At 35.5% G+C, this 25,429-nt stretch overlaps 2 protein-coding genes across 5 annotated transcripts in view; one reads left to right on the forward strand and one right to left on the reverse strand.

Moving 5' to 3' along the window:
* Positions 1 to 386: 386 nt before the first annotated feature.
* GLO1 (glyoxalase I) lies at positions 387 to 7,905 on the reverse strand. Of its 3 annotated transcripts, none has more exons than XM_057415390.1 (6): positions 7,765 to 7,905; positions 6,850 to 6,932; positions 5,458 to 5,598; positions 4,664 to 4,731; positions 2,953 to 3,042; positions 387 to 927 (listed from the first exon to the last, which is right to left on the reverse strand). In XM_057415390.1, exons 1-6 carry the CDS (start codon positions 7,843 to 7,845, stop codon positions 839 to 841), a joined length of 552 nt encoding a protein of 183 aa, XP_057271373.1. In that variant the 5' UTR covers positions 7,846 to 7,905; the 3' UTR covers positions 387 to 838. The 3 variants fall into 3 exon arrangements, with proteins under 3 accessions (XP_057271373.1, XP_057271374.1, XP_057271376.1); XM_057415391.1 differs by having other exon boundaries at positions 7,773 to 7,904; XM_057415393.1 differs by having other exon boundaries at positions 2,930 to 3,042; positions 7,765 to 7,899.
* Positions 7,906 to 10,009: 2,104 nt separating this feature from the next.
* The window catches only part of DNAH8 (dynein axonemal heavy chain 8), a 138,979-nt gene continuing 123,559 nt past the window's right edge, over positions 10,010 to 25,429 (forward strand). Inside the window, exons 1-14 of one of the 2 annotated variants that reach the window (XM_057415386.1) lie at positions 10,010 to 10,252; positions 10,893 to 11,027; positions 12,257 to 12,341; positions 13,086 to 13,234; positions 14,607 to 14,796; positions 15,162 to 15,325; positions 16,246 to 16,422; positions 16,728 to 16,841; positions 19,213 to 19,320; positions 20,745 to 20,846; positions 22,399 to 22,545; positions 23,480 to 23,677; positions 24,289 to 24,365; positions 24,836 to 24,935. In XM_057415386.1, coding sequence (XP_057271369.1) covers positions 10,010 to 10,252; positions 10,893 to 11,027; positions 12,257 to 12,341; positions 13,086 to 13,234; positions 14,607 to 14,796; positions 15,162 to 15,325; positions 16,246 to 16,422; positions 16,728 to 16,841; positions 19,213 to 19,320; positions 20,745 to 20,846; positions 22,399 to 22,545; positions 23,480 to 23,677; positions 24,289 to 24,365; positions 24,836 to 24,935 — 1,989 coding nt within the window. Of the gene's footprint in view, positions 10,253 to 10,892; positions 11,028 to 12,256; positions 12,342 to 13,085; positions 13,235 to 14,606; positions 14,797 to 15,161; positions 15,326 to 16,245; positions 16,423 to 16,727; positions 16,842 to 19,212; positions 19,321 to 20,744; positions 20,847 to 22,398; positions 22,546 to 23,479; positions 23,678 to 24,288; positions 24,366 to 24,835; positions 24,936 to 25,429 lie in introns of those variants that run through there. The other variant, XM_057415387.1, reaches the window with a different exon arrangement.

Consider the following 25,429-nt stretch of genomic DNA (forward strand, 5'->3'; position numbering starts at 1 on the left):
TTTTTTCAGGCACTCATTTTTTATTTCCTAATGCAGAATGTACCCAGCATTTAAATTAAATATAGCCCCAGACTTTCACTGAAATAAAAATTATGAGCAAGTTCTGTCTAGCACTGGAAGAGACAAGAAGGAGCAAGAGGCAAGTTAGCAACTATGAGACCTCTTATCTTGCCTGTCAATCAGCAGCCAGAAGCTGAAAGACTGATTTTTTTCTGCTGGACTGATTTATTGCCTCCACAAAGTATCTTGTTCTAGGCAAGGCTGCTTAAGGCTGCTCCATAAAGAGTTCTGCCTGATAAAATACAAGTAAGATAAGGACTTTCATAAACATACTAGTACTCGAGTCAGTCTGACGTTTTATTTCTACATTTTATATTCTACAATATAGTGCATGAAGCCTTCAGGATGTGTTGACATTATTTAAAAAAAAATATTCTGAAGGTGTATTTTTTTTTTCTTCCTTGTTGAAGCTCATCAGTAGCAACAAAGGATTTTTTGTTTTGTTGTTAGTTTAAGGGTGTGAGAGCCAGGGAATTTCTGATCATGTATCTTTTGATAGGGCTTGGTGAAATATTAACATAATCAATATTCAAGAAGAGAATCTGTGTATGAGCTTTTCCAAAAAAAACAGTTGAGTATTCATAATTGGGAACAAACTGAAGTGGCATCACAGGACAGGAATAAAAGAATCCAAGTACAGCAAGGACCCAGGAGATAGTTTTAAGAGATTCTGAACACAACTGATTCCTCTTCATTAAGTGAGATTTTCATAAACACTGCTACAGATTTTCTCCAGGGGACTGAAAGTGAGAGTCTCATATAATATACTTCATTAGAACTAAGTGAGAGTCACCATGTGATTGGGATTCAAAATTTCAATCCAGTAGCCATCAGGATCCTGAACAAATGCAAGTCCTTTCATTTTACCTGTGAGGGGGAAAAAGGCAACAAGATGAAGTTAAGACTACATGACTAATTCTTAATGTCAAATATGACTACTTTGAAAAAATATTTTTTCCTTTTTTTTTCCCCGTTTTGCATAAAAATGAGTTTGAATTTAGACAGCTAAGTCTGAAATCAGTAATAGATCTTTGTATGCTAAACTGTCCATCTACAAAGCTGTAGTTTAAAGTCACTTTGAAATTCTATCTTTTATCGATTGCCCTTGTAAGTATTAGTCCTCTAAATAGCATTTTTGTTCTCCAGGATGTTTTGACATAATTTTCTTGAACTGGCTTTGCCAGTATAAAATCCTGTGTTCCCCTGCCCTGTTCATCTCCTATCATTCCTGTATTCACACTGAAGTTCTGTTTCTGTTTTTTGTTTGTTCCCCCTCCCTCCCCAATGTGGTTTATAGTACACAGTTGCATCACTTCATAAAACAGAGAAATGCAGGACAGGAATGCTTTAACTTTTACTGTTTGGAAAAAATATCACAGATTAAAACAAGGTCCCCAAAAATTGTTCTTCAACAGTAGATCAGGATAGCACAGCTTAAGATTTTATCTGAAAATGTTAACCACACATTTTTAATTATGCTTGCTCTATTAGGCTATTTATTGTAACAGAACCAACCTAACTCATAGTATATTCTAACTACAAAAACTTCTGAGAACAATAGATGTTTGATTCAGTAATTTTGGGAAAAAAATAACATTAGGTCTCTTAGCCTGATCGACAATGAATGTGAATTCCAAAATTTCTTCCTCCTCCTTGGCATTTGTTGTTTTGATTTTATTTCTTCGTTTTAAAACACAGCTTTTGCTCTGCCCCCCCTTGACTGCCTTAAGAGTTTTCCTGTGATTTATTCCATTCACAGTGTAAACTTCCCCTCCTATGTACTTAGAGCTGTGCAGAAATACAGAATCAAAATCAGAATCTTTCGTATCACCTTTCCCAGGGTTCAGGTGTTGAACAAATTACAAAGGGCTCAGAAACTTTAAAATGCTGGGAATATGAAGTTCAATTCTTATATCAATAAATCTGTGTCCAAGTTAAGTTTTCATCTATGCTTGTACCATTTGCTTCAGCTGAGAGCACAGTGAGTAAGATGAAAATTGCTTTACTTGTTCTTATTCCTCTAGCAAGGAATCTAGATCAATTCCAATACCTGTGAACTGAAGCTTCATGTACTAATGCTACTTTCAATCTATAAGCAAAACAAAACCAAACAAGAGCCAAACAAAACCCATCACAACCCACCTTTACTACAGGCAAACATCTAGTTTCTATAACCGGGGAGAAGTATTTAAAACTTATGCATGCTGCTAAGTACTAGATGTCCACTTGGAATACATCAGTCCTAAAACTCTCATAAGGTCTCTTCATGAAGGAGAATCCAGTTGAAAAATGAAAGACTTCTCACTACTAATTTCTGCATTTTAGGCTTTTGAAATAGACATTGTCTCTAGGCATTTGAACTAAACATTATGCAGTTTTTACTAAAAGTTGTACAAGTCAAATGTGATATAGACTAATGAGGCTATTTCTGTGAAAGCTGACAGAACAGTTAAAATGCTAATAGCTAGTAAGTGGTATTAAATAAAAATAGGCAGAGAAGTCAGGAATTACTCAATTTTAATGGTGGGAGTAGTTACATCTCCCAAGTCATCTTATTTTCATATGATAATTACCAAACAGATGCGATGTGTGAATCTGGTCTGTGGTAAAGTAAATTCTGTGGTAACTCTAGGCAGAAGTATAAACTATCAACTCTTTTACTGAAGGTCAGACTACATGCAGAAGACACATAGCTATAACACAATTCTTACCAAGATGGATCTATTTCAGTTTTGCCCAGTGTGTAAGAGGGTGCTGGGATAACTTGTTCTAGCACCTAAGAATGACAACAACTGAAAATATCTTACCCGGTTTTCAAGAGAGATCTTCTAGACATAATATATTAAAAACAAAGGAAAAAAAAAATTACTTGTATTTCTGATCAAGACTTACCATCATCTGGTTTCTTCACAAATTTCACTCCTAGTTCTTCAAACCTCTTACAAGCTTTATTGACATCAGGAACAGCAATTCCAATGTGTCCTGTGCAACAAGATAAAAAGAGAGAAGTTCACTGTAAGTGCTGCTGGATGTTCCAGGAAACAGTCTGCTCAGCATTTCACCTTCTGCAAAAAGTTTGCATACTGCAGTTCACGTAAGATATAGAAAACAAACATTGCTTCCAGAAAGAGGAGCACTTAGGATATTAACATTATACAACTTCAGAAAGTTGTCTTTTTGATAATGCCTTTTAAAATAGGAACTTTAGAGTTCAAGTAGCTCATATTGTTTAGATGAGATTATCTAGAGTAGGAAAAAATAAGGTTCTCCATCACTGGTTTATCTGTATTTTCCCAAAGCATGACCACATAACAGGATTTGGTTGTATTTGCTTAGTTCAACAGGACAAGGAGTCTATTTTTAATGCTGTATTTGTAGAGACTAACACTATGCAAGGCCTAAGCTTACAAATTGATTCAGAAGCTTTAAATGTCAAGTGGCTAGATGGAGTACCAAACTTATTTCACAAACCAGTGACCTTTCAAACACTCAAAATACCAAATTGAGCCATACAAATACTATCCTCACTGCTACACGCAACTGGAATTCTCCTTCCAGATTAAAATGGGTAACTAGTGGATTATAAAATAGAAATCCAAATGTAAATCAGTCTAAACACCATGATACTCTGACAAGAAAAGAGCAATTACTATTCTTCATTTTGTAGTTACTATTAGCATGGTTTGCTTGCCAAAGGATTAGATTTTTTTTATAAAAAGTGTAACTGTGGCTTATTACTCTGAAACATATTTATCCATTTTCACAATCTTTCACAGCATACATGCTGGAAGAAGAGACATAAAGGATGAGACTGAAGTCCCCTTCTTTCTTTGTGCTGATATGTCTTCTTTCAAATAACCTACTAGTAGTCTTTTCATCCATGCAGCAGCAGTCATTTTTCTCCTTCTTAGTAGCTGGTGCAGTGCTGTGGTTTTGACTTTCAGCCTCAGAACAGCACTGATAACACCAATGTTTTAGTTGCTGGTCAGAATGTTTAGTCTGACCATGGACTTTGTGAGTCTCATGCTCTGCCAGGGAGGAGAGGAAGCTGAGAGGAAGCAGAGACAAAATACCTGACCCAAACTAGCCATAGAGGTATTCCATACCACAGCACATCATGCCCACTATATAAACTGGGGGTAGTTACCCGGAAGGGCTAGAACACTACTCTGTCAGGCTGGGTATCAGTTGGCGGGTGACGAGCGATTGTATTCTCGCCCCTTGTTATTTTCCTTATTTTTATTACTGGTGGTAGCAGTAGTGGTTTTGTGTTATACCTTAGTTACTGGACTGTTCTTATCTCAACCTGTGGGAGTTACATTCTTTCGACTCTCCTCCCCATCCCTTCGGAAGCTGGGGAAGGAAGGGGGGGGGGAGTGAGCGGGGAGCGAGCAGCTACATAGTTCTGAGTTAATGGCTGTGTTTAAACCATGACACAAGCTTAGAATATTTTCTCTACAGTTCTCTTAAAAAAAAGCTACAGCATGTACAGAATTTATGCAATTCTAAAAATCATTTAAAGTTCCATTTTTCCCCAAGGAAAAAAAATGTAATCACAATAAACCAAAGCTTAAAAATTACAAACACAAAACTAAAGACCTACCAAATCCTCGGGGATCTGAATTTCCATTGTGGTAAGACTGATTTTCATCATTTTCAGTACCCCAGTTGCTGTAAGAAGTAATTATTACACATTGAAGAAAAGCATCAAAATTAACAAATCCTAAATGTTCAGCTTCCTCAGGAGGGTAAGTTCTTTCTCCTAAGAAACCAGAGAATTTCAGCTGTTGGCTACATTCATTAAACTATCAAGAATTTCCTTGGTCACAGGTCCTAGGGATCCAGTTCTAATCTAGTCATGTTTACAGCCCTAATATTCAGGTTCTATACCTGAATGAATCAGAAACTCTTCTGTCTCATTCAGATTAGAGAAGGTTGCACTGCATGAATCTAGCCATTGTTGGGGAACAAACAGTGAGAGCAAGTGGTCCTGAGGTTAAGCAAGACCATGGAGTATTTGGGAGATACCTCCTATACAATTACAATGATTAATAACATTAACCAAATTGTCCCCTTTATGGTAAGTGTATGTTTTGACTTAATACCTCTTTCGGTTAAATTCTGTAACTTCCCTACGCATACTCAAAACATAGCAAGCATTATCTCATATTTATGTACCACTATTCACTTTCACTATTTGAAAGAGCTCTGAAAAGGGAAAGATTAAGCTTGCCAAGTATCCAAGATCTCAGCCATATGTTAAAGCTATAGAACAGTGAAGATGTTTCCCCACAGTAATGATTACATTTTTTTATTCACTCCAACAGGATTTACACTCATCCACTTCTGTTTAATCACTGTTAGCTAAATGTTATCTCCCACTATATTAATACTTACTGTGTCAATTCAAGTGTAGCTTTTCTAGAGAAAGTCCAAGCTGTTCTCACAGTTTTGTCCTTTGGAATATCATTTTTATCTTCGTATCCCAGGAAATAGAGTGAGAACTTCATAGCAGGAAAGTCAAATTTTTGAAGCAGTCTAAATAGCAAAAAAATATTTTGAAATAGTGACTTAAAAAGGTAATCAGATAGCTTGCAAATAAACCAAGGTGCTTCCCCCATGGAACAAGTTTGCCATGTTTTTGTTGGGGTTTTTTTTGTGTCTTTCTGACTGCAATCCACATCTTAAAATAGCTACATTTTTAACTATAAAATAGAAACAATCCAAAACCTACTATAAACCTATTAAAAAAAAAAAAATCAAAAAAAAAAAGAAAATCGGATGCTTAAAAGCAAAACTATCAGTAACAGAATCTCAAAGCCAATACAAAAGCTCATATCTTGAGGTTGCCACTCTGTTACTTGTCTGTATTTCCTCAGGAAGATCTTTGTTTTTATCCTTTAAAATACTACCAAGGAATAAAAATATTTACTTTGAAACTGACCAAGTCTAAGGAATGGACTGGCATCAGACCAGTTTAAGAACACAGCAGGATTAAAACACAAACATACCTTTAATTAATTTTACAATTTCAATAGCTAGGTATAATGATAAAATCCATTACGTATGTGACAATTTCATAAACTAAAAAATACTTGTAAACATTTTGTATGTAGGATATTTAGCCAGAACAAGCACGCATGCAAAATTAATCTAATTTATATTTTAGTTTCATTTTTATTTTCTCACATCTTCACTAAAGTAGAAACAGATTCTTTAATCTGGACTCATTTCAGGATGTTTAAAAATATGTTAAAGTTTTGATTTGAAATAACTCATTTCAAATGTCAATACTGTGCAAAGAAGAGCCTAGCTTAAACATATTAGGCTACTGCATCTGCCTCCCAACAGCCTTCTTCAAAAGGCTGAGTCTGGACCTTGTCTCTAGCTTCCACTGCCTTACTGTCTTATGACCAGAGGTGATCATAAACCACCTCTGAGAATAAGCATAAAACTTAATTCCAGGATTTACAGCAGTGATTGCAATTGTAAGAGCTGTCATAAAAGTTACCAGTTAGCTGCAGGTTCAGTGAGGAGAAAGTAATCAAGTTGTACACTGATAATTAGTGACCTATTTAAGAAATTTCTTGTCAAGGCCAATATTAGTTCATCTGCATCTTAAGCATTAACTGTGTTGTGCTCAGAGACTGCCAGACTATCCAACTGAGCATCAGCTGATAGGCACCACTGTTGTGAGACCAATTAGTATAATTACATCAAAATAACAAAAGCTTCTCAGAAGAACAGTAGGCAAACCCAAGCTTATTGTGGCATGCAACTTCTACTCACGTCATTCCAAGAATTCTTGTATAAAAATCTAGTGACTTCTTAGGATCCTTTACTCTTAACATTGTTTGCTGGAATAAAAAATCCTGGGGAAAAAAATACTTATTATTCATACATCAACCAGAATTTATTTATGGGCATTAACAAAGATGCCAGTTAATAATGAATCTAAAACTAGCAGGTTTAGAAGTAACAAGCAGAGTGGTACATTAGGTGTAAATAAAACCTTTTGTCCCGACCCTATGCATACAGATTTGTCTTGAAGAGATATGCCTTTGTAACACAATGCTTAAAACAAAACTACTAGCGGTATCACTCAACATATATTATCAGTGTTATTAAAAAAAAAAAGAATAATTCTTTACTATTCTTTTATGGAGCTGTACTGCACATGAACCACTCTGTATGCGAGCACAGCTGGCACATGCATATTTGACATCAGACCTCACTGCAGACAGAGCATTTAAATTCAGGAGTTTATTATATCATTGCACAGATGTTGAATTTCTGTCAAGCCTGATGGCAGTCTTGGCCTCAAAACCTGCCTGCAATTCTAGGAGGGTATTTTCCTAAAGCCATGAGATAACTTTATGTGCCAAGGGCTAACAATTTAAGTGGACATAAAGCAAATGGTAGCGTAACTAAAGAGATGTATTTAAAACAAACAAGACAGACGCAGAACACCTTAAATGCAATTACAAAGTATCCTAGTAAAAAATGAAAACGTAGGGGTACGTTTTTAGTTGGGCCGGCAAGCCCTGGCCACCCCTTTCGCTCCCCCATGCCGCCTCCCATCCACCGCACGTCCGCTGGGCAAAATGCAGGGCATCGGGACGGACAGACACCGGCGGCACCGCCGCAAGGCCAGGCGCCGGCAACCACGGGACACTCTGATTCCCCCCCTCCCATTCACCCTACCTTCGTACTGGCATCCGGCTCCGAGCAGGCGGCATAGGCCGCCTCATCCCTGAGGCCGCTGAGCTCGGCCGGCACCGCCATGTCGGAAGAGGAGTAGAAGGAGGAGACAGCTCTCTCGGAAAGGCGGTGCTCTGCTTCGCTACGCCCCGCCTGCATTTCATTGGTGATAGGCGCGGATGTGCCTGGTGAGGTTTGGTGTTGTCGCTTCGTTTCCATATGCGTCAAAGGGAAGGAAACTCCTTGCCTGTGGAATTAATTCGGTGGAGAGTGGCGTGAAACCATGTGTCTTCCCGCGCTCACTTGAGGAGGGATCCCTTCAGCTGCTGCGCGTAGGCTTGAGGGTGCGGGACCAGCGCCTGCAGAGGCGCCGATAGCGGGCCCAGCTCGGATGGAGCGGGGATTTGTGACTGTGTTGGTTGGAAACTCGGCTCGGCGCGTTACAGCCCCCTTGTGCGCTCTTTTTGATGGCGCTTGGTATAAACAACTACTCCGTGTCTAAAGAAACTTTCTTTCCGAAAACTCCGCCAGAAAAAAGGGATTGAACACGGTGGGGGGGGGGGGGGGGATGATAAATAAAAGTACACTTTAATTGAGGTGAAATCGCCTCTGCAATGTAGAATCCGGGATGCGTTTCTCGGTAACTTCCACAGGCGCCATGTAATACCAACCCTGCCAAGAGGATTCACAGCACCGGGCTGCGCTGAGCTCTTCGCTGCCCGTCACGGCCAGCGGGTCGAGCTTTGGCAGGGCCGGGTCTGGTGGGAAGAGGCCTCGAGCCGCGCACCTGGCCCAGCGCCGCCCGGGTGCGGGGACCGCGAGCTCTGCCGCGGCCGTTACGGGCTCCCGTTAACGGCATCCCCGCTAACGGTATTTCATCTGGCCAGAGCCCCGCGGCAGGCGTTGGACCGCATGCCCTGCCTTCTAAAGCGACAGCGGAAGGCGGCTATGCCGTTGGGGGGGTGCTCCCCTCTCCCCGCGTTCTGAGGCATAGCTCTAGCCAGGTCGGTGCCCCTCGCCGCCTGCTTATCTCTACCAAAGCAGAAGTGCCGGTTAAGTCACCTCGGCTTTTCAGAAGATAGCCAGAAGTCAGTATCTCTGGTGCTCCATACTTGGAAATCTTCTGCTTTCCCTCCTGATCCTCCTTCTGAGACTTGTCCTGGAAACCAGACTTCCTTTTCTTGCATAAACAGGTCCTGGAGGCACATCTGTTGTTATAACTAGGATAGGTAGCCGGCTGGAGTTCGTGCTGGTTTTTGGAAAGTGTGAAAACCTCATATGAGCCACCAGGCATCTTGAGTACAGATGTTTAGAGAGTCAAGGAAGATACCAGGATACAATGTAGTCTTTGTTTTTAATGAAAGCCATTTGTTTTTAGTGGCAGTCTCGCCTCTCTCACCTAGAGCTTTAGGAGAAAGTGTCAGCTGCCAAGAGAACCAGTTAAAATGCAGGATTAAAAACCAACCTATTCCAGGTTGAATGTTGACATGGAAAGTACCCCTGCTAACCTTAGAGATGACTAAACCAGTCAGATTAACATGAGTTAATCTAATTTTAAATTTTCCCTGTTTTGTGACTTTGCTGAAGTGTTGCGTTTTTTTTTTCTTAGTATTTTTACTTTAAGAAAGAGATTAACATTTTCTGTAACAGGTGATTGCATGCCAGAGTTCAGAGAACCATGCTCACTTAGTTAATTATGGCAAGAATAAGGAGTTAATAGTGCAGCACCAGCAGCCTTTTCATGTCTATCTCACTTCTGCTTTTCTATATCCTGAATCAGGCAATAGCATCTAGGAGGGTATATAACACAATTACATGTATAGCAGGCTGCCCTAAGGCTTCTTAAGAGCTACCCGGTAGTTCCTGATGGTTGTTTTAATCCTTATGGTAATAGTGCTCTGAATAGAATAGTGATTTCTGTGCTTTTGTTTCAGCTGTTACCCTAGGTATAACCTTAGTATATGTCAACATTTGTTTTATAAAATGTTTCTTCCATACAACATCCCTGTGAAACTGAACAAGCTACTTTTTGAGGAAAAATTAGACCTGAAGTAGGGACTTCAGGTATCGCTGTAGTGGTGATTACAGTGCTTTAAGACTAGTCCCTCAGTCCATGTGTAGATTTGAGCACACTGAATAACACATTTAAGTTTATATATATGTATATATTTATAGATAGTTTTGAAAAATCTCTATTGTTGTAAATGGTTTTGGTTTGTTGTTTTTATTTTGTTTTTCAGATTTCAAGATGGAGGGGGCACGAAAAAGATACAGAGAAAGTTTAAGCAGTGGAGAAGTGGCTAGCCCTATTCCCAGTGCAGAGAGTTTTATGCTAGAAGATACTGCATCCAGATCTCTTTGCCTTAGTCAAAACCTAACAAGCTTTTCCTCTTCCCTAGACTCTTTTTCTGCTGCAAGCCGAAAGTTGTCTAGATTTTGCTGGGGCACTGATGGATCTCTGTCCTTGCAAGAAATTTTAAAAGAAAAACAGGTTTAGTATTCAACCATAGGTTTTAAAATAAATTTCTGGTTCTTTTCTCAGTTGACTAAATTCAGTTTGTATTTGTTGTTCCTTTTTTCTTTTTCTTTCTTTTTTGTTTATATTCAGTTCTTTTATTAAATGATTTCTGGTAGAAAATGAGTCTTTGTTTCCTGTGTTTGTAGTATTTTAAGGTTTTATTTTAAAGTAACAGAGGAAGGAAACAGGAGATATTAGCTGAATAATTTACCCTGAAGCAAAGCTGTACCCAGCTTAGTTCCTTCAAATATTTACCCACTCTAGATGCTTTGGTTTTAAATTGATGTTGCTGCCTTTCTGGATTAGTATAATAAATTGAAATATTGATTGTGAAAAATAAAACTAGTTAACATTTCACACAAATATCTTAAAAACTAGTAGTAGTATATTTAATGTTTGCTTTTCTTTGACATACCCTCAGAATTGACTTCACATTTTATAATAATTCTAATAATTCATTCTTATATTAATCTCTGAAAATTTAGATTTTTTTAAGAGCAGGGTAGTTATGTAGTGTACAAGACAAATTTTAGCGTTAGTTGCGAGTTAAGTAGCAGGTCACTCTTGTGGTCACTGTGTATTTTTAACTTGAAAGATGTGTTTAATGCTTTAGGCTCAATACAAAGAAGCAAGAGAAAATCGAAAGACAAAAGTTGATGCTTCCTATAAATACATATTTGAAGTTCTCAGTATCAGGCTAGGTTTAGACTTAGAAACTGTGGAAGAAATGATTTTGGATGCCCCTTCGGTGAGTCTGTCCCATATGTTTGTTGATATGCTTACACAACACAGAGATGCTTTAAGTGTTGACAATCAGCTAACATTTCTTTTTTTAACAGTTTCTAAATGGTATATAGTTTTAGATCACCTTAACTTCATGGGTTTGTTGTTGGTTTTCTTTTTCCTGTCCTGTCACCAGGACCATCTGAAAATTTCTTATGGTTGGAAATTTTCCAGTTTTAGTTTATTTATAAACAGTTTAGACTCCTGAGGCTGTGTCAACATTGTCCTTTAACAAATTCTCATTTAGTAAACTCCCAAATACATGTCATGTCTTTGACATCCATGAGTTAAGTTTTACTCTTTAGAGCATTAGCCTGTCTGTGTATTCAGACAGTGAATGTTCGCACCATGTGGACTGAAAGCTATTTACAGAATAAGTAGACATAGAGACACAGCTCATGTCATGCCTCCTGTGTAAAATCATAGAAGACCAAAAGTTACTTTCTCTTCCTCTCAAGTTGGAGTGCTTTTTGTAGTAGTGAATCTTTTTCTGATTTTTGTCGCTACCCTTTCAGCAGTTTACCATTTTTTCTTTATTCTGGGAGGATTTTTTTCTGTACTTTTCTCAGTTTTAACCCTGTTATTCACTACCGCCTATTAAACAAAATGAAATCGCAGCATGCATTTCTAGAGCTGGCTTGCTTTTAGTTTTTTTATTTTCACATAACATTGTCTTCTCAAAAGAATAAGTTTAAATACTGTCCCACTTGGGTGTCACTCATTTTCCTAACACCATTCATGTCTCCACACTAAAATTCCCAAGTGTGATGTTACTCGTCTTTTACAAATTCATCTTTTACATTTAGGGGTAGAGTAGCAGTAGCAAAGTGTATCAAGTACTGCAAATCTGCTGTGTGTATTTCTAAGTCTGTTATGACTAGTTAACTTTTATTTGATACTTGAGACTTACAGATTCTGTTAGTGACAGCATATCCTTCAGTGTCTCTGCATTACTGGAGAGGACCAAAAACATTAGAGTTATTAGGAACTAGGCCACCTTTGTGAGCAAGATAAGTACTTGAAAGCAATATTTGAAATAATTATAATGTTGTTTTGTAACTCCTCACAGTATTTGAGGATAAACATTACATGCCACTAAAACTTTTAACAGTGGAATGGTCAAATTACTTTTGCTTGTCTTAAGGGCACATAAAAATATTTTGAGTAACAAGTATTTACTTTTTGATTTAACAGTTGGAAGCCTTTAGTTCTTTTTTTGCCAAGAGAGGAAGTAAAGCATTAAAAATTTTCTATCAAGAAGGAGAAGCACCAGGAATAGGTAAATTTTTAATGATGTTAGCAGAGGCAGATACAATTTTGTTTAATGTTTCCAGAATAAAACCTGTTTTTCGCTTGTTCATAATTTTGCAGCCTTCTGCAATGAGGACTGACAATTCATATTTTAAATGTTTGCTTCAAGTCAAATTGTTTAGTTCATTAGAAAGCACTTTGAAAAAACCTGTATGAATTTGCATTTATTACAAATAAATGTTTGAAATAAAAATTTGATTTTTTTTTTCATTTTCACATGATCAGTAGAGAATTAAAATGTAATGTCTAAAAACCCTAATGATTCTCAAAGCAATTAACATGCTGTTACCTTACCTATTTATAGAATAGTATTTATAAAATAATCAAATTGTATACAGTGATCCCCAGAGGTCCTGAGGGTATTTCATATTTTCTTGTTTTCTTGCTTAGGCGTGATATCTTGCCTCATAGGGTGCATGTGAATAAACAAAGTACCTCAGTCACCAGCAAGTTAACCTAGAATGATGGGCCTGAGCAAATTCCCATTTCAACACAGTACAATGCACCAGATTTGCTTTGTAAGACATTACATCTTTGGTGTAGATTTTTAAATGTGTGGCCGATTACAGCCATGAATTCTGCTGGTTTTCGTTCTCTTAGAAAAGAAGAAAATGAATTATTTCTATGTTGAATTTTATTTCACTATGCTGATTTAATAATTTTATAGTATCCTTGCTTTTAAAAGTAGTAACACGTATTAAATGCTTTTCAGAATGTGGTCGGACAATTCCAGGAGTTGCAAAAGGAAGTAAAATGATGCGATTGTATGTGGATGATACACCAGACAAATTCATAGGACAATGCTTTTTTTTTGTTCGTTTCAAGAATGACCACCCTATAAATGTAAAAACTATACACGAGGTATTCTTTCATACATTAAAAAAAAACAAATACTTCAGAAGTAGCTATTTTGTTTCATTATTTGTTTCACTACTGTCATATAACTAAAGTTTCTGGTAACTGTGTTTTTTGAATGTTAAGCTATTCCCATGCTCTTTGCTTTGCTTTTGGGTAGACAGTGAATAGCTTTATTACTTCAGCAAATACTAGGCTATCTTGTGAATTCAGTGTTTTACAGGACTTTTGCTAAAGTCAGCATTTAGGTTAATTTCTCCTTGCTATTTTTGAAGAGTTTAATGCTGCTAAGTACATTTTAGATGTCATCAAAATCTTTAAGGTAGAAGGACTCACTGAGAAGACTTTATTGCAAATACCAGGAGAGGAAAAGTTTACTTGTACCTTTTTATTTTATGTGTCTTTGAATGCGTGAAATGCACATTTATCGTATGTAGATTATGTAGCATGGGTTTTTCTGCTTTACAAGACAAATTCTTAGATGAGCATGGGGTTTGTTCTCAGTTATCACTACACATCATAATACTTGTGCTGAAGGGATTGTAAATTGATTAGAATCAGCCCTGTATTTGTATCTTCTAATTAATATAATTTGAAATTCTTCAGACAGAAAAGCCATTACTAATTTATATACTTTATATTTTATATTTAAAATATTTTATTTCTTTTTGAAGCTAAGAAAAGAGTAAAGCACTATTAGAAGTAAGAGATAAGATCTGTCGTTATCAAGAGTCTCAATATTGGTCATAAATATTACTCTTCCATTAAATTCATTGAAGTGATGAGAAATTTATGTTTAGGAAGTTTGTTATATGAAGTATGTTAACATTTGCTGACTTGAAGGACAGTTAAAATGTTGGAATATTAAATATAGTCAGAACTTGTAAAGTTTAGTTTTGGAGAGTAGACAATAATTTAATCTGATCCATAGCAATATACCTTCATGTACATAATAGCTTCTAAAATACTTTCAGATATGTACATTCAGAGCATTTTTGCTACTTACATCTTTTTACTCAGTTCCTAATGGTAGATGGGGACATTTAGAATATTTTTAATTGTGTACTATTTTAAAATTTCCAAACTTCTGTGTGATAGGGAAATAACTAAAATTATGAAATAATAATGAAATTATGAAAATGTAACCGGACAGCATTTTATAACTGTATTAAATTATTGTTGACTTGCATTTTTTAATTGAAAACAGAATCTTATGGTCATGAGGGAGGTATCAGTATTTTGAAAGGATTTTGTCTCCTTAAGTTAAAGTTTTCATTGGCGCATTGGAGTGCCTTTATAAAAAAAAAAACACAGATTTTACATGACTCTTTCAATCCTAAATTACTGCATTACTAACAATCATTTGGTTACAATGCAGGATATATTCTTTGGTGTTTTGGATGCCACTGAAGGACTCCTACGTGGAGTTAAGAATATGATACAAAAGATTTTTCTCCCTGCCATCCTCAAAACAAGTAATTGGGGTGCTTTAAGTCAGAGCAAAAAGGATACAAAAACCAAACAGAACTTCGTGGAAACAATTAAGAGATACATTTCATTTCTAGAGGGTAAGCATTGCATTTAGGAAGCGGCCAAACTAGAGGAATTCTCCTTAAGAAATTCCATTTAAAGGCTGTAACACATAGGTATGGAACTTTTCACATTCTGCAAGGAAGAATTAAATGATCAATTACTTGCATAATAAATACATGGGTAGATTATTTACTGAAGAAAACATTGATATATTGCTTTTAGGAAGAAACACCTAATATATAGTAATTTTCTGCTTTATATGAGTCCAGTAAAATGGCTGTTATGTTGAAATAACAGTGACTGCAGAATATTCCCAAATTTCAGTTGCTTACACAGGCAGAAATTAATTTTAAAGTCTTAATTGGTCTGGCTTTGCAATCACTTTATTTTTTTTTCCCAGGGGCTATGATAAGCATTGAAGGAACTGTTGAGTTGGAAGTAACAGATTACATTAATTTTTCTCAACTCCAGTCCTTTGAGAAAGTAGCTGCAGCAGCTAATAATCCTGATGAGGTTCACCAGCTAGAGGAAGTACTTATGATATGGTATAGACAAATTGAGCAGGTAGGTTGTTATTTTAACACTTCAATCCAATATGGAGATAGATATTTATATGAGACTTGCATGAAGTTAGATGAAGACTTCAGCTGCATTACCACCTGAGTAATACAAGTGCTTCACTTCTATGCATAAGTAGGTAGTCTGTAAGCCCTACGAACTTACAGTCTAGCAAGAGTAAGGGTTTCTGAACAGCTGATACAAAAAAAGTAAGAAGAAGAGAACAGAAGGATGCAGGAGTTATAACACTGGTGAGGACCGCGCTGTGTACAGTTAGGTATACTCTATGCATATTACCTGTTAATTTTCTGCTGCCAGTCATGCTATGCGATACTGCTCTTACAAAGATCTTTGACCTGGCCCAGTAGGGCATTTATCCTGTGTAAATCTTCCTGTGGGGTAAGGTCTCAGAAATTAGTGTCTGAGACTTCTGTGATAAAGCACAGAACCCTTTGTCAAAGTACACAGTCTGTGTAGACTGGGACATGCTCTACTTATAAAGGCATACTGTGTTTAGTGGTTTTAGCTCACGAGAATAAAAATGTAAAAGATATATAATGCATTTATCAACATACAAATGAGTACATTTTTGACATTGATATTTAATGTTTTTGTTAAAATAGTTCAAGTTTTTTACATGTGAAGTTATATTTGGAGCATTTCAATCCATATATTCTGATTAAAGAAAAATACAGGTGTATGCAGAGATTCACCCTTTTAATGACATCAGTTAAACATATTGGTTTCCTTCTTTTCAGTTTAAGAATATGATTAAGTGCAGTTCAGACCTCGGTTCCAATTTGGAAAAAGTATCCTTTTTCATGTGTCTATAACTGCAAATATGTTCCTTTTTAGCATCCTCAGTGTTTCATTTCTTCTTCTTCTTTTTTTTTTCTTTTTTTTTTTTTTTTCCAAATTGGTTGTAGGTTCTGATTGAGAGTAAGCAGATGAGGAGAGAAGCTGATAATTCAGGTCCACTGACTGAACTACAGCACTGGAAATCTATGTCTGCTAAATTAAATTCTATTATTGAGCAGATCAAAGGACCAGACTGCAAAGCTGTCATTAATGTGCTGAATGTTGGACATTCTAAAATACTACAGGTAATTTTTTTTATGTTGTTTTTTGCTGTAGTGGACAAAGCTTGCAATATTTATTTTGTTTCATTGCACCCTAGAGAGGTTTCCTGAGAAGAATTGAGAGGAAAATTTAGGTATGATGCTGGTGTGCATAATATACTAAGAGAAAGAACTAGACATTCAGACAAAATTATCATAAATGAAAGTAGCTTTTATTGCCTGGTTTGACAATGGCTTTTAAAAATTAATTTACCAAGATTTACTTCTGGCAAATCAGTGCAAGTTAAAGATATAGTTTGAAGTTTTTTACAGTACTGTTTTCCCTTTAGATGTGGCGAGAGTTAGAAGCCAGAATCACAGATGCAGCAAATGAAGCAAAAGATAATGTGAAATACTTAGGCATACTTGAAAAAGTTTGTCAGCCCCTTTATAACTATGACCTTGTAAGTATGTCTTTCATCATTTTTAAGCATAGTTTAGGTATCTACATAGAATGCCCAGAGCAAAAGAGATCTTGTTTGTATTTGCTTGAATTTTCATCATGTCACTTTCTGTTTTTTCTGATTTTTTCTAAACACCTGTCAAGCTAAATGTTAAAGCATTAGTTTACTGTGCATTACATAAAATATGATATTTTAAAATACACATTAAATATAAGCACACATGATTTCCTAGTAAGTCAGTCCTGCTGCAATATTATTTTTAATGTGAGCTAAAACAGATACGTATTTTATAGTACAAGAGTCTCAAAATATGTCTTTCAATGAAAATTCCATATGTCAATGAATAATCACCCATCTGTAACCAAAGTACCAAAAATTTGGTTATGTAGAGCATAATGAACCTAATGACGTCCCAAATGAGTAAAATAATATTTTGATATTAAAAGCAGTATTAGGCACTTCTATTTGCAGAAGAACCAGCTACTCAGAAATTAAATAATTGGTTGCCCGTGTGTATTAACAGTTAATTATTATAAGAGATACAAATTTCTAATGATTGTTGCAGAATAGGATGTAAGGAGGAAATACCCTAGGAAAAGTTGCATGTTCTGCTTTAGTTTTTAGTACTCCATGTTTTGTCCTACATGCCTCCTGTCCTCTGTCAGGAAGTGTTGAGTTTCTTCTGAATTTCTGGCAGCTTAAGATCCTACTACAGAATTTTAACTGGGGGAAAGCAAAAAAGACTGTGATACTGTATGACGTAAAGCTGATACTGCATGGAATAGTAGAAGAGGGGGGAAAAAGGAGCAGTATTATTAAGCTGTTTACCTTCAGCTTTTCAGAGTATCACTAGAGGGTGCCAGGTACCAGGCCATAGTGATGAGCTGCTTTGTAGGTGTCGTGAAGATAAAACTTCTGTTATCTTAAACATAGACAGACATTTGGAAATGCATTAAAAATTTCATTATCTTACTAATACAGGATAGTTAATTATAGTTCTTGATTTAGTTGGGGAAAATGTTGATACATCTGTATTTCTGTTTCGTCTCCTAAAACATTGAGATCAAGATAATTTAGGTAGGATTTTCTATGGTATTCAACTTGAAAATAGTTATATATATATATAGTTAAATATATTCTGTATTAATAAAGAACTACATTTTGGATCAAGTTGAATTTAATATCTGATGCTGAAAAGTATTTTAAATATTAGTGGCTTGGGAATGGGTTACCTGCAGATTTAATATGATATTTAGTATGTGCATCAATACAGCATTTAGTGAATGCAGTATCACACATAGTCACATTTGTAGCTGAAGTGGGTTACTATATGAAAATTTTGACTGTATGTATAAGCTGGGGCTTTGAATCTGTACAGTTCGCTATGCAGGAGTTTGCGTTGGTTGTTTTGGTGAAGGATTAAAAAAAACTCAGTAGACTCAGACTCTCCTGATTCCATTCTGGGAAGTGGGGTGACTGACACTGAGGGTTGTTTTTATACCTTTCTTTCGCACTCTTCTGCCAGATACAAATGCCTGCTGTATCTATACACAGTACTAGTGTGCTTTATGCAGCCAAAAGTTAATTCCAGAAGCCTGGCTTCTCTGAGGGGTGACAATCAAAATTACTTTTTCTTGATGTTGAGAATTGCAAATCGGATTAAGTCACTGGTAATGAATTATCATTTTTAACTCTGTTTTCCTCTTCCAAAATACTTTGGAAGTGATCGAATTGCGCAGTGCTTCTAATACTGTGGTTTGATTTTAATAATGTGAACAATTATTTCATGAATTGTGTGGAAGATTTAGATGTTTCATATGTTGACTGAATTAGGTACTCTAGTGAAATTAACATTGTGACAATTACTTCATGAGTTCTGTGAAATGTTTGAATGGAACGTTTTATGTTATGATTGCTATCACAACGTGATAGCAGAGTACATTTAGCAGCTGTTCTTGAAGTAAAATAAAAGTGTTAATCACAACCACTGTCATCTGCCAGAAGAATACTTCTTTTATAACAAAAAATGCAACTTGTACTTTTTGAATCAGTTTGATTTTGATCATCAAAATAGCACATTAAAATATCAGTAGCAATGCCTTTTAATTTGATTTCTCACCAAATCATCAATGAGTTTTATTGTTCTTATTAGTTGAAGTTTAAAAATATATTGAGTGTGATTAGCTGCTGTTTTTTGTGTTGTTTATTTATTTATTTTTTCAATACAAAACCTTTTGATGCGATGCCATGGCATTTTGAAGATTGGTTCATGTGATTTAGGGAAAAATGTAATTTAGAAGTTGTCAATAGAGTAAAAATATTGTTGCTAAGACTACAAAATAATTTATTTTTCTAAAAACTCTGCTTTAAGGTGTCAATGATACATGGAATACCAAACTTAGTAAATGCTATACAAATGATTCACCGTCTTTCAAGATATTACAATACTTCTGAGAGAATAACATCATTGTTTATAAAGGTAAACATATGAGGTATAATAGTCATTATAAAAATGTAATTTTGTTCAGGAAATAAACTCATTTTGTTAAAATCAGTAGGATGTTTGTTAAAAAATGGTAAAAAATAGTATGTGTCTGCATGGGAAATGAAGTAGAATTGATCAGGAGAAGATAGAACTTGGATCAGAAACTTGTCTTCTGGAAGGAACTTTGGTGTTATTCTTGGTTCAGCAAAATTTATTTTTTTTTATCTTCTTGATTAATCTTCAGATCTGAATTAATCTTCTCAGTTGCTTCCTAAATCACTGAATCCAAAAAGATTCTTTCATTATCTGCCTTGAAGACTTAATTGGATCATCAATCTGCCTAGGCTATTACTCCAAAAGGTGTGAAAGACAAAAAGTTCCTGTTTCCAGAAGCATGTCATACTTGAATAGTTAATTGAATCTGAGATCATAAACTTTGCCATCTTAAACAGAAAATTAAGACCATCTAGGTACTTATACCAGTGTCTTTTGTAGAATCCAGGTATTCACTGCCGGAAAAGATTGTTTGTGTAATGGTTTTAGAGCAAAGAAATCCTGCATAACTAAAAGACTTTGGTAAACACAGAGGGGAAGTTCATAGTAGACCCTCATTGCACCACTTTTTTATGTGCTTTTGTGAGGCTATATTTATCCGTGGCTTTGGCTGGTTTGCATTCATCAGATCTTAGTTACGGATTATGCAGCAATGTTTATATTGCCTGTTACATAATTGTTTTTATGTTTGCATATTGAAGCATGCTATAGTCTATGTAATAGTCTAAGTCATTGAGCATTTTACTGCAGAGGCTAATAACAAGCTGCTTACATGAAGCTGTAGAAAAGAAATAGCAAAGGAAAAGCTCTATTCTAATCCAGTGGCTTGAGTTCCCCCTTACTGTATGCTTTCATTTAAAGATCATGAGAGGTGATGCTGGAGGTCCTATCTGCAACTTCACCGGTTCTTGTATTACAGTGTGAGGCTGCCTTTGGTGCAGTAGTTTTCAGTCATTATTCAGTTGGGAATTCTTAAGACCTGCTTACAATAATCTTGTGTGTCAGAAGAACTGTTTTGAATTGTTCACATTATTTAGTAGCCGAAATAGATTGTATATAATACAATATACAAAATACCTGTAGCTATTCTCCAAAGTATGTTTTCTGCATCTGCATTCACTGCCATACTCCTCTTTCTCTCTCTGTCATTACAAACTTTGGATTTTTGTGGTTAAGTAGAATGTTCTCTCCTTAGGATGTTTGTCATGTATATTACATATATTAGCCACTCTTATTGCCATAATTGAAATTTATCCAAACTCTGATAGTACTAGGACAGGTATGTGGGAATTTTGTTAGATTTTGCATAATAGGCATATCTACTTTAAACTTGAGACCTACTTGTTTTCATTTGTCTGTGTTAGGTTACAAATCAAATGGTAACATCTTGTAGAGCATATATTACAAATAGTGGCTTGACTCGTGTCTGGGATCAGGAGACATCAACAGTCATTGGAAAAATTAAGGTTTGTATTTTGGCATTTTATTATTTACCTCTCAAACCTATTGATTATCTATCAGTATGCACAAGGAAGCAAGTATCAAGTATTTCACATCTCTTTACTGCTTTATTTTGTGATGCATTGACTGTTTTCCAATTTTTTAGCTCATGGGCATTTGTTGAAATGAGAATGGCCTCATCTATATCAGGGTGGTCTGTCACTGACCTTGAAATTGTCATCTTCACTATGTATGTCCCCAAGGAATTTTGTCATCCTGCATAATTCACATTCTTTCCTTTTTAAGGTATCTGATATAGTACCATCGCCCTCTACCATGGGGAACCTGGCATCTGAATAGACCTCCATTTGTTTAGTAGTAGCTCATTTCAAGTTTTCTTTGGTATACCATGAAAGCTCACTGCAAAGAGATTCTTCCTTTTCTTCAGCTGATGGTGACATATTAAGAACAAATTAAGCATATGCAATACACCATGGCAAAATATTTCTAGCTGTGGGGTTACTGATTGCCAATGCTGACCCAGTTTCCGTCTTTTCCTTTCTTAGACCTCAGCTACTGACTTCCTATCTTATCCAGAAAGGCATAGAATTTCAGTCCTTTAAAATTTATGTCCAGAGGTACGGAGGAAAATGTATTGAATGTATCTTCTCTGACCTTGCAGGATGATATGATTCTGATAATTTGTCTGTTTTATTGAGGTCATCTTGTTATACAGCAAATAAGCCCTCATTATTCTATGAAAGAAATATAAGCACAGTTTCTAATCATGGTGATCAGTCTTTGTTCTAGTGTCTGTATATTCTTGAAGATCTGACAATTCCTTTCAATTAGCATTTTTTTTCATTTTCTGTAATTCATAAGCAATTGTTGTATATACCTATATATTCAGACAGTCTGATGACTGCCAGTATATTCTGGAGGAATCTGCTTTCTGTTTTCCAACAGCTGACAGAAGATTTTGTATCCCCATGATTATAGAGTTAGAGTTTACACTTCTTACCATTTATTATTTTTACATCTGATAAAGTCTTAGTAATTTAAGTAAGTAATCAACTGAAAAAGATTATTTTTCAATCTCACTTTAACTCTTGTCAGCATACACAAAGTTGTATAACCAATTTCCTCGAAGTCCCGTGGCAGTTCTAAGCAGACTACACTTTTATGCCAAATTCCGTTCGTACCCAGGGGACAGTCTGTCTGACTGTTCTTAATTAAGCTAATGGCTTTTGATATTTAAATGTCTCCTTTAGAGCTCTTTGCTGGCCTTTAAACCACTCTTTCCTTTAAGAAGAACTAAAATTTTCATGTTAATTTTTTTGTGACTTACTTCCTAGCATTAAATCTTTCACTGTACTGAACTGTTCTGTGCTGGTAAGTTGCAAATATTTGTAACACATACTGAAAGAAAACCTCTGTATGTAAGTCCTTATCCCCTGTTGACTGAAACTAGATTCAGTGATAATTAACCACTTTGGAAAGACAGTAGGTTTGAGTTCTGCAGTCTTTTACCCATAAACATAGCATAATGAATATAGTATTTATTCCCTCATTTTTTAGGACTGCATGTTTTTATTGAAAGAATATCAGAAATGCTTTCATGAAACAAAGCAAGAGATTTTGGAAACTCTAGGAGAAAAGTCATTTGAAGTATCAGAAATGCACATTTTTGGACAATCTGAGGCTTTTTGTAGGAAATTAGAAAAAGTGAGTATACTATGTGCTGTTATTATCAGTAAAGAAGGGCCTCTCCAACAGCAGTTTACAAGGTTGATACCTGTCAACATACATGCTCTTAATCATCCAGTGAAAGAGTTTGTAACTCTTTATTGAGAGAAATTAGGCACTTCCACAGAGTAAGTCGTTCCAATACTCTAGGCAATTACATCACAATGTCCTTCTGAAATTGTCAATTTCTTTGTGTTACTGTGGAGAGAAGGAGCCCATCTGATCTAGACTTAGATCACTATTTTAGGAGATTTTAAAATATGTGAAAAATAACACACTTTTCTCTTTTGAATGGTGTTCAAAGATATTAATAATCCTGTTATTACCAAAGACAGTTCTTCAGATGATTCTGCTGCTTGGTTTGGTCCTAACACTTAGCTTGGTAATCCAATGAAAGGATTTTAACCTAGTAATCGTAGAGTGAAATAGATAGTGCTTCTTGGTGCGCAATAAGGTCAGATAGAGATAAGAGGGTAATGGGGCAGTCATCAGAGGGTAGGAATTTTGTGAGTTAATGATGTTTTTCTTTATCATGCAGTATAAATACTAATCTGTATGTGTGGGGGTTTTTTATTCTGTGAAATCTGTGTCATCAGTGTGCATATGTCATGTTTTAACTTTTTCCATATTACCCTGTTGAATCTAACAGTCGAATGTAAAACAGAAACCTTTCACTATCAAGAAAAATGAAGATAATTTTATTTTGTACTGGGTTGTAATGGGAACTGATGTTGAAAACTGAATTAATCATGCTCTGTTGAAGATACCTGACTTAGAAGCTCAGAAGCAACACATTTCTGAATGCCGTAATTAGAGAAGTGGCTCTTACATATTTTATTTTACTCAGGTTGCAGTTTATAGAGTAAGTAGCAAATACTTCATTCTGAGTATGAATATAATACTTATATTTCAGATTACAGAGATGATAACTATAGTACAGACTTTTAATTCACTGAGTCTGTCTACCATTGAAGGGATAGATATTATGGCAGTAGAATTCAAAAATATCTACCAAAGTGTTCAAAAGAAACAATATGACATTCTTGATCCACGAAAAACAGACTTTGATGTGGATTTTGTGGACTTCCTCATGAAAGTTGAAGGTTTAAAGGTAAGTAATACTGCTACCCATAACTTATTCAGGGAAGAATGTCATCACAACTTATTTAGTATTTCCCCATCTGTTAGTGAGACTTTGGACTTTGAATAGATTACATTGATTTTCTTCCAAAGAGCTTAAATTTGGGGGGTTTGCTTTGGTTTGTTTGTTGTTTGGTTTTGTTTTTTTTCTGTCCAGAGAGCAGCTTTTTCCATTTTTCTCCTCTTTCCAAAGTCAGATGTAAAATATACAGTCCTCACTGAAAATCATCACCCTGCAGCCAAAATGTCAAAAATTAGAGACCTGACAGAATGATTTATATGGAGGTGGTTTATAAGCCTAGAGACACGTGGTTAGATTTTGGGCATAACAAAGCTACAACTGTTCTCAATATGTTATTTGATTCTTTGCTAAAGTTGTGTAGCATTTTAATACATTACTTGACTAACACTAGCTATTTATTGATTACATTAAGCATAGACCAGTAAAGGCTGCCGGTTTGTGCTTTAAGCAGTCACATTTTTAAATGATACTATGCTAAGGAATTATCAAACATCAAAATACCAATCAAAAATCAAACATCAGTATGACCAGGAAAACTATACTAAGTTTTATATTTTTAGATGCAGATACAGACATTTATGCGTACTTGTTTTGGGAGAATTTTGTCTTCACAACATGCACTTCAGTTACTTCAAAGGTATTGGCAATTATGTTTTAAAATATTTTAAAGTAACTTCAAAGTATTGATTGGCACAGTTTAAATAACACAGCTAATTTTAGAACTAAGGGTCTAATAAGGAATTTTTCATTATTGGTGTTCTGCACCATGTAATCATAATAAAAGATGGTTTTTTTTAGCTTTCTTATAGGAATCAATATATTCTCCTGTTTCTTAATTTCATTGCAGTTTATTTTGTATGTACAAGAGGATGCTAAAGTAAAAACCTAAAAAAAACACATTGGTAACAGCAATAAGAAAACTCACCAGGGCAGAACTTTTCAACTTGCTTAAGTCTGCTCAAAGCAAAAAAAACCCAGACATTCCCAGATCAGAAGCATTTCCTAAATTTATGTTTTGATTTTATGCAGTGTTCATGTACCCCAAAACAAAACAAATAAATTATTTGTTGTTTAGAAATATTATTTGGTTATTCATTTTTAATACAGGTTTCAAGAGCTGAAATTGACATGCCTTCAAGAAGAAACAGTACATACAGTTGGTTGTATTCTTCAACATTATATAGCAGAACTTGAATCTACTGAAAAGGTATTTAACTTCTTTGCAATAAATTTTAAATGTTATGCCTATTTCGCTAGCTGACTGTCAGTGCTCAATTTATCATACTGTTATTTTCCTGTTATAGAAAGCAGACATGAGTGTAGGCAAATACAAATACATGCATTTGCAGGCAAACGTGTCATCACAATTTCACTTCGAAACCCCAAATCCTTTCTGTTATTCCTCCATCAATTAAAGTGACAAAAGAGTGGTTATTATGTAATGCTGTGACAAAGTAGATAGAAAATGTAGATGAATTGCATATATGTTTATTATAAAGCAATTTTCCATGATTTATGCAGTGTACTGTGACTGTAGCATAAATGAGAATTAACTTTTGGTGACTGTTAATGTCACTTGACTTTAAACCTTTAAAAGGTAATTCTTCTACCCTGACTTTATGTCTGGAATAAACATCTGCATCAGAACTAGACATCCATACTCCCTTTCTACTCAAAAAAGAAACAAGTATTCTAGAGTCA

The sequence above is a fragment of the Pezoporus wallicus genome, unplaced genomic scaffold, assembly GCF_028554395.1.
Source record: "Pezoporus wallicus isolate ANWC-B61680 ecotype Strahan unplaced genomic scaffold, APGP_CSIRO_Pwel_v1 contig_5352, whole genome shotgun sequence".
NCBI lineage: Eukaryota > Metazoa > Chordata > Aves > Psittaciformes > Psittacidae > Pezoporus > Pezoporus wallicus.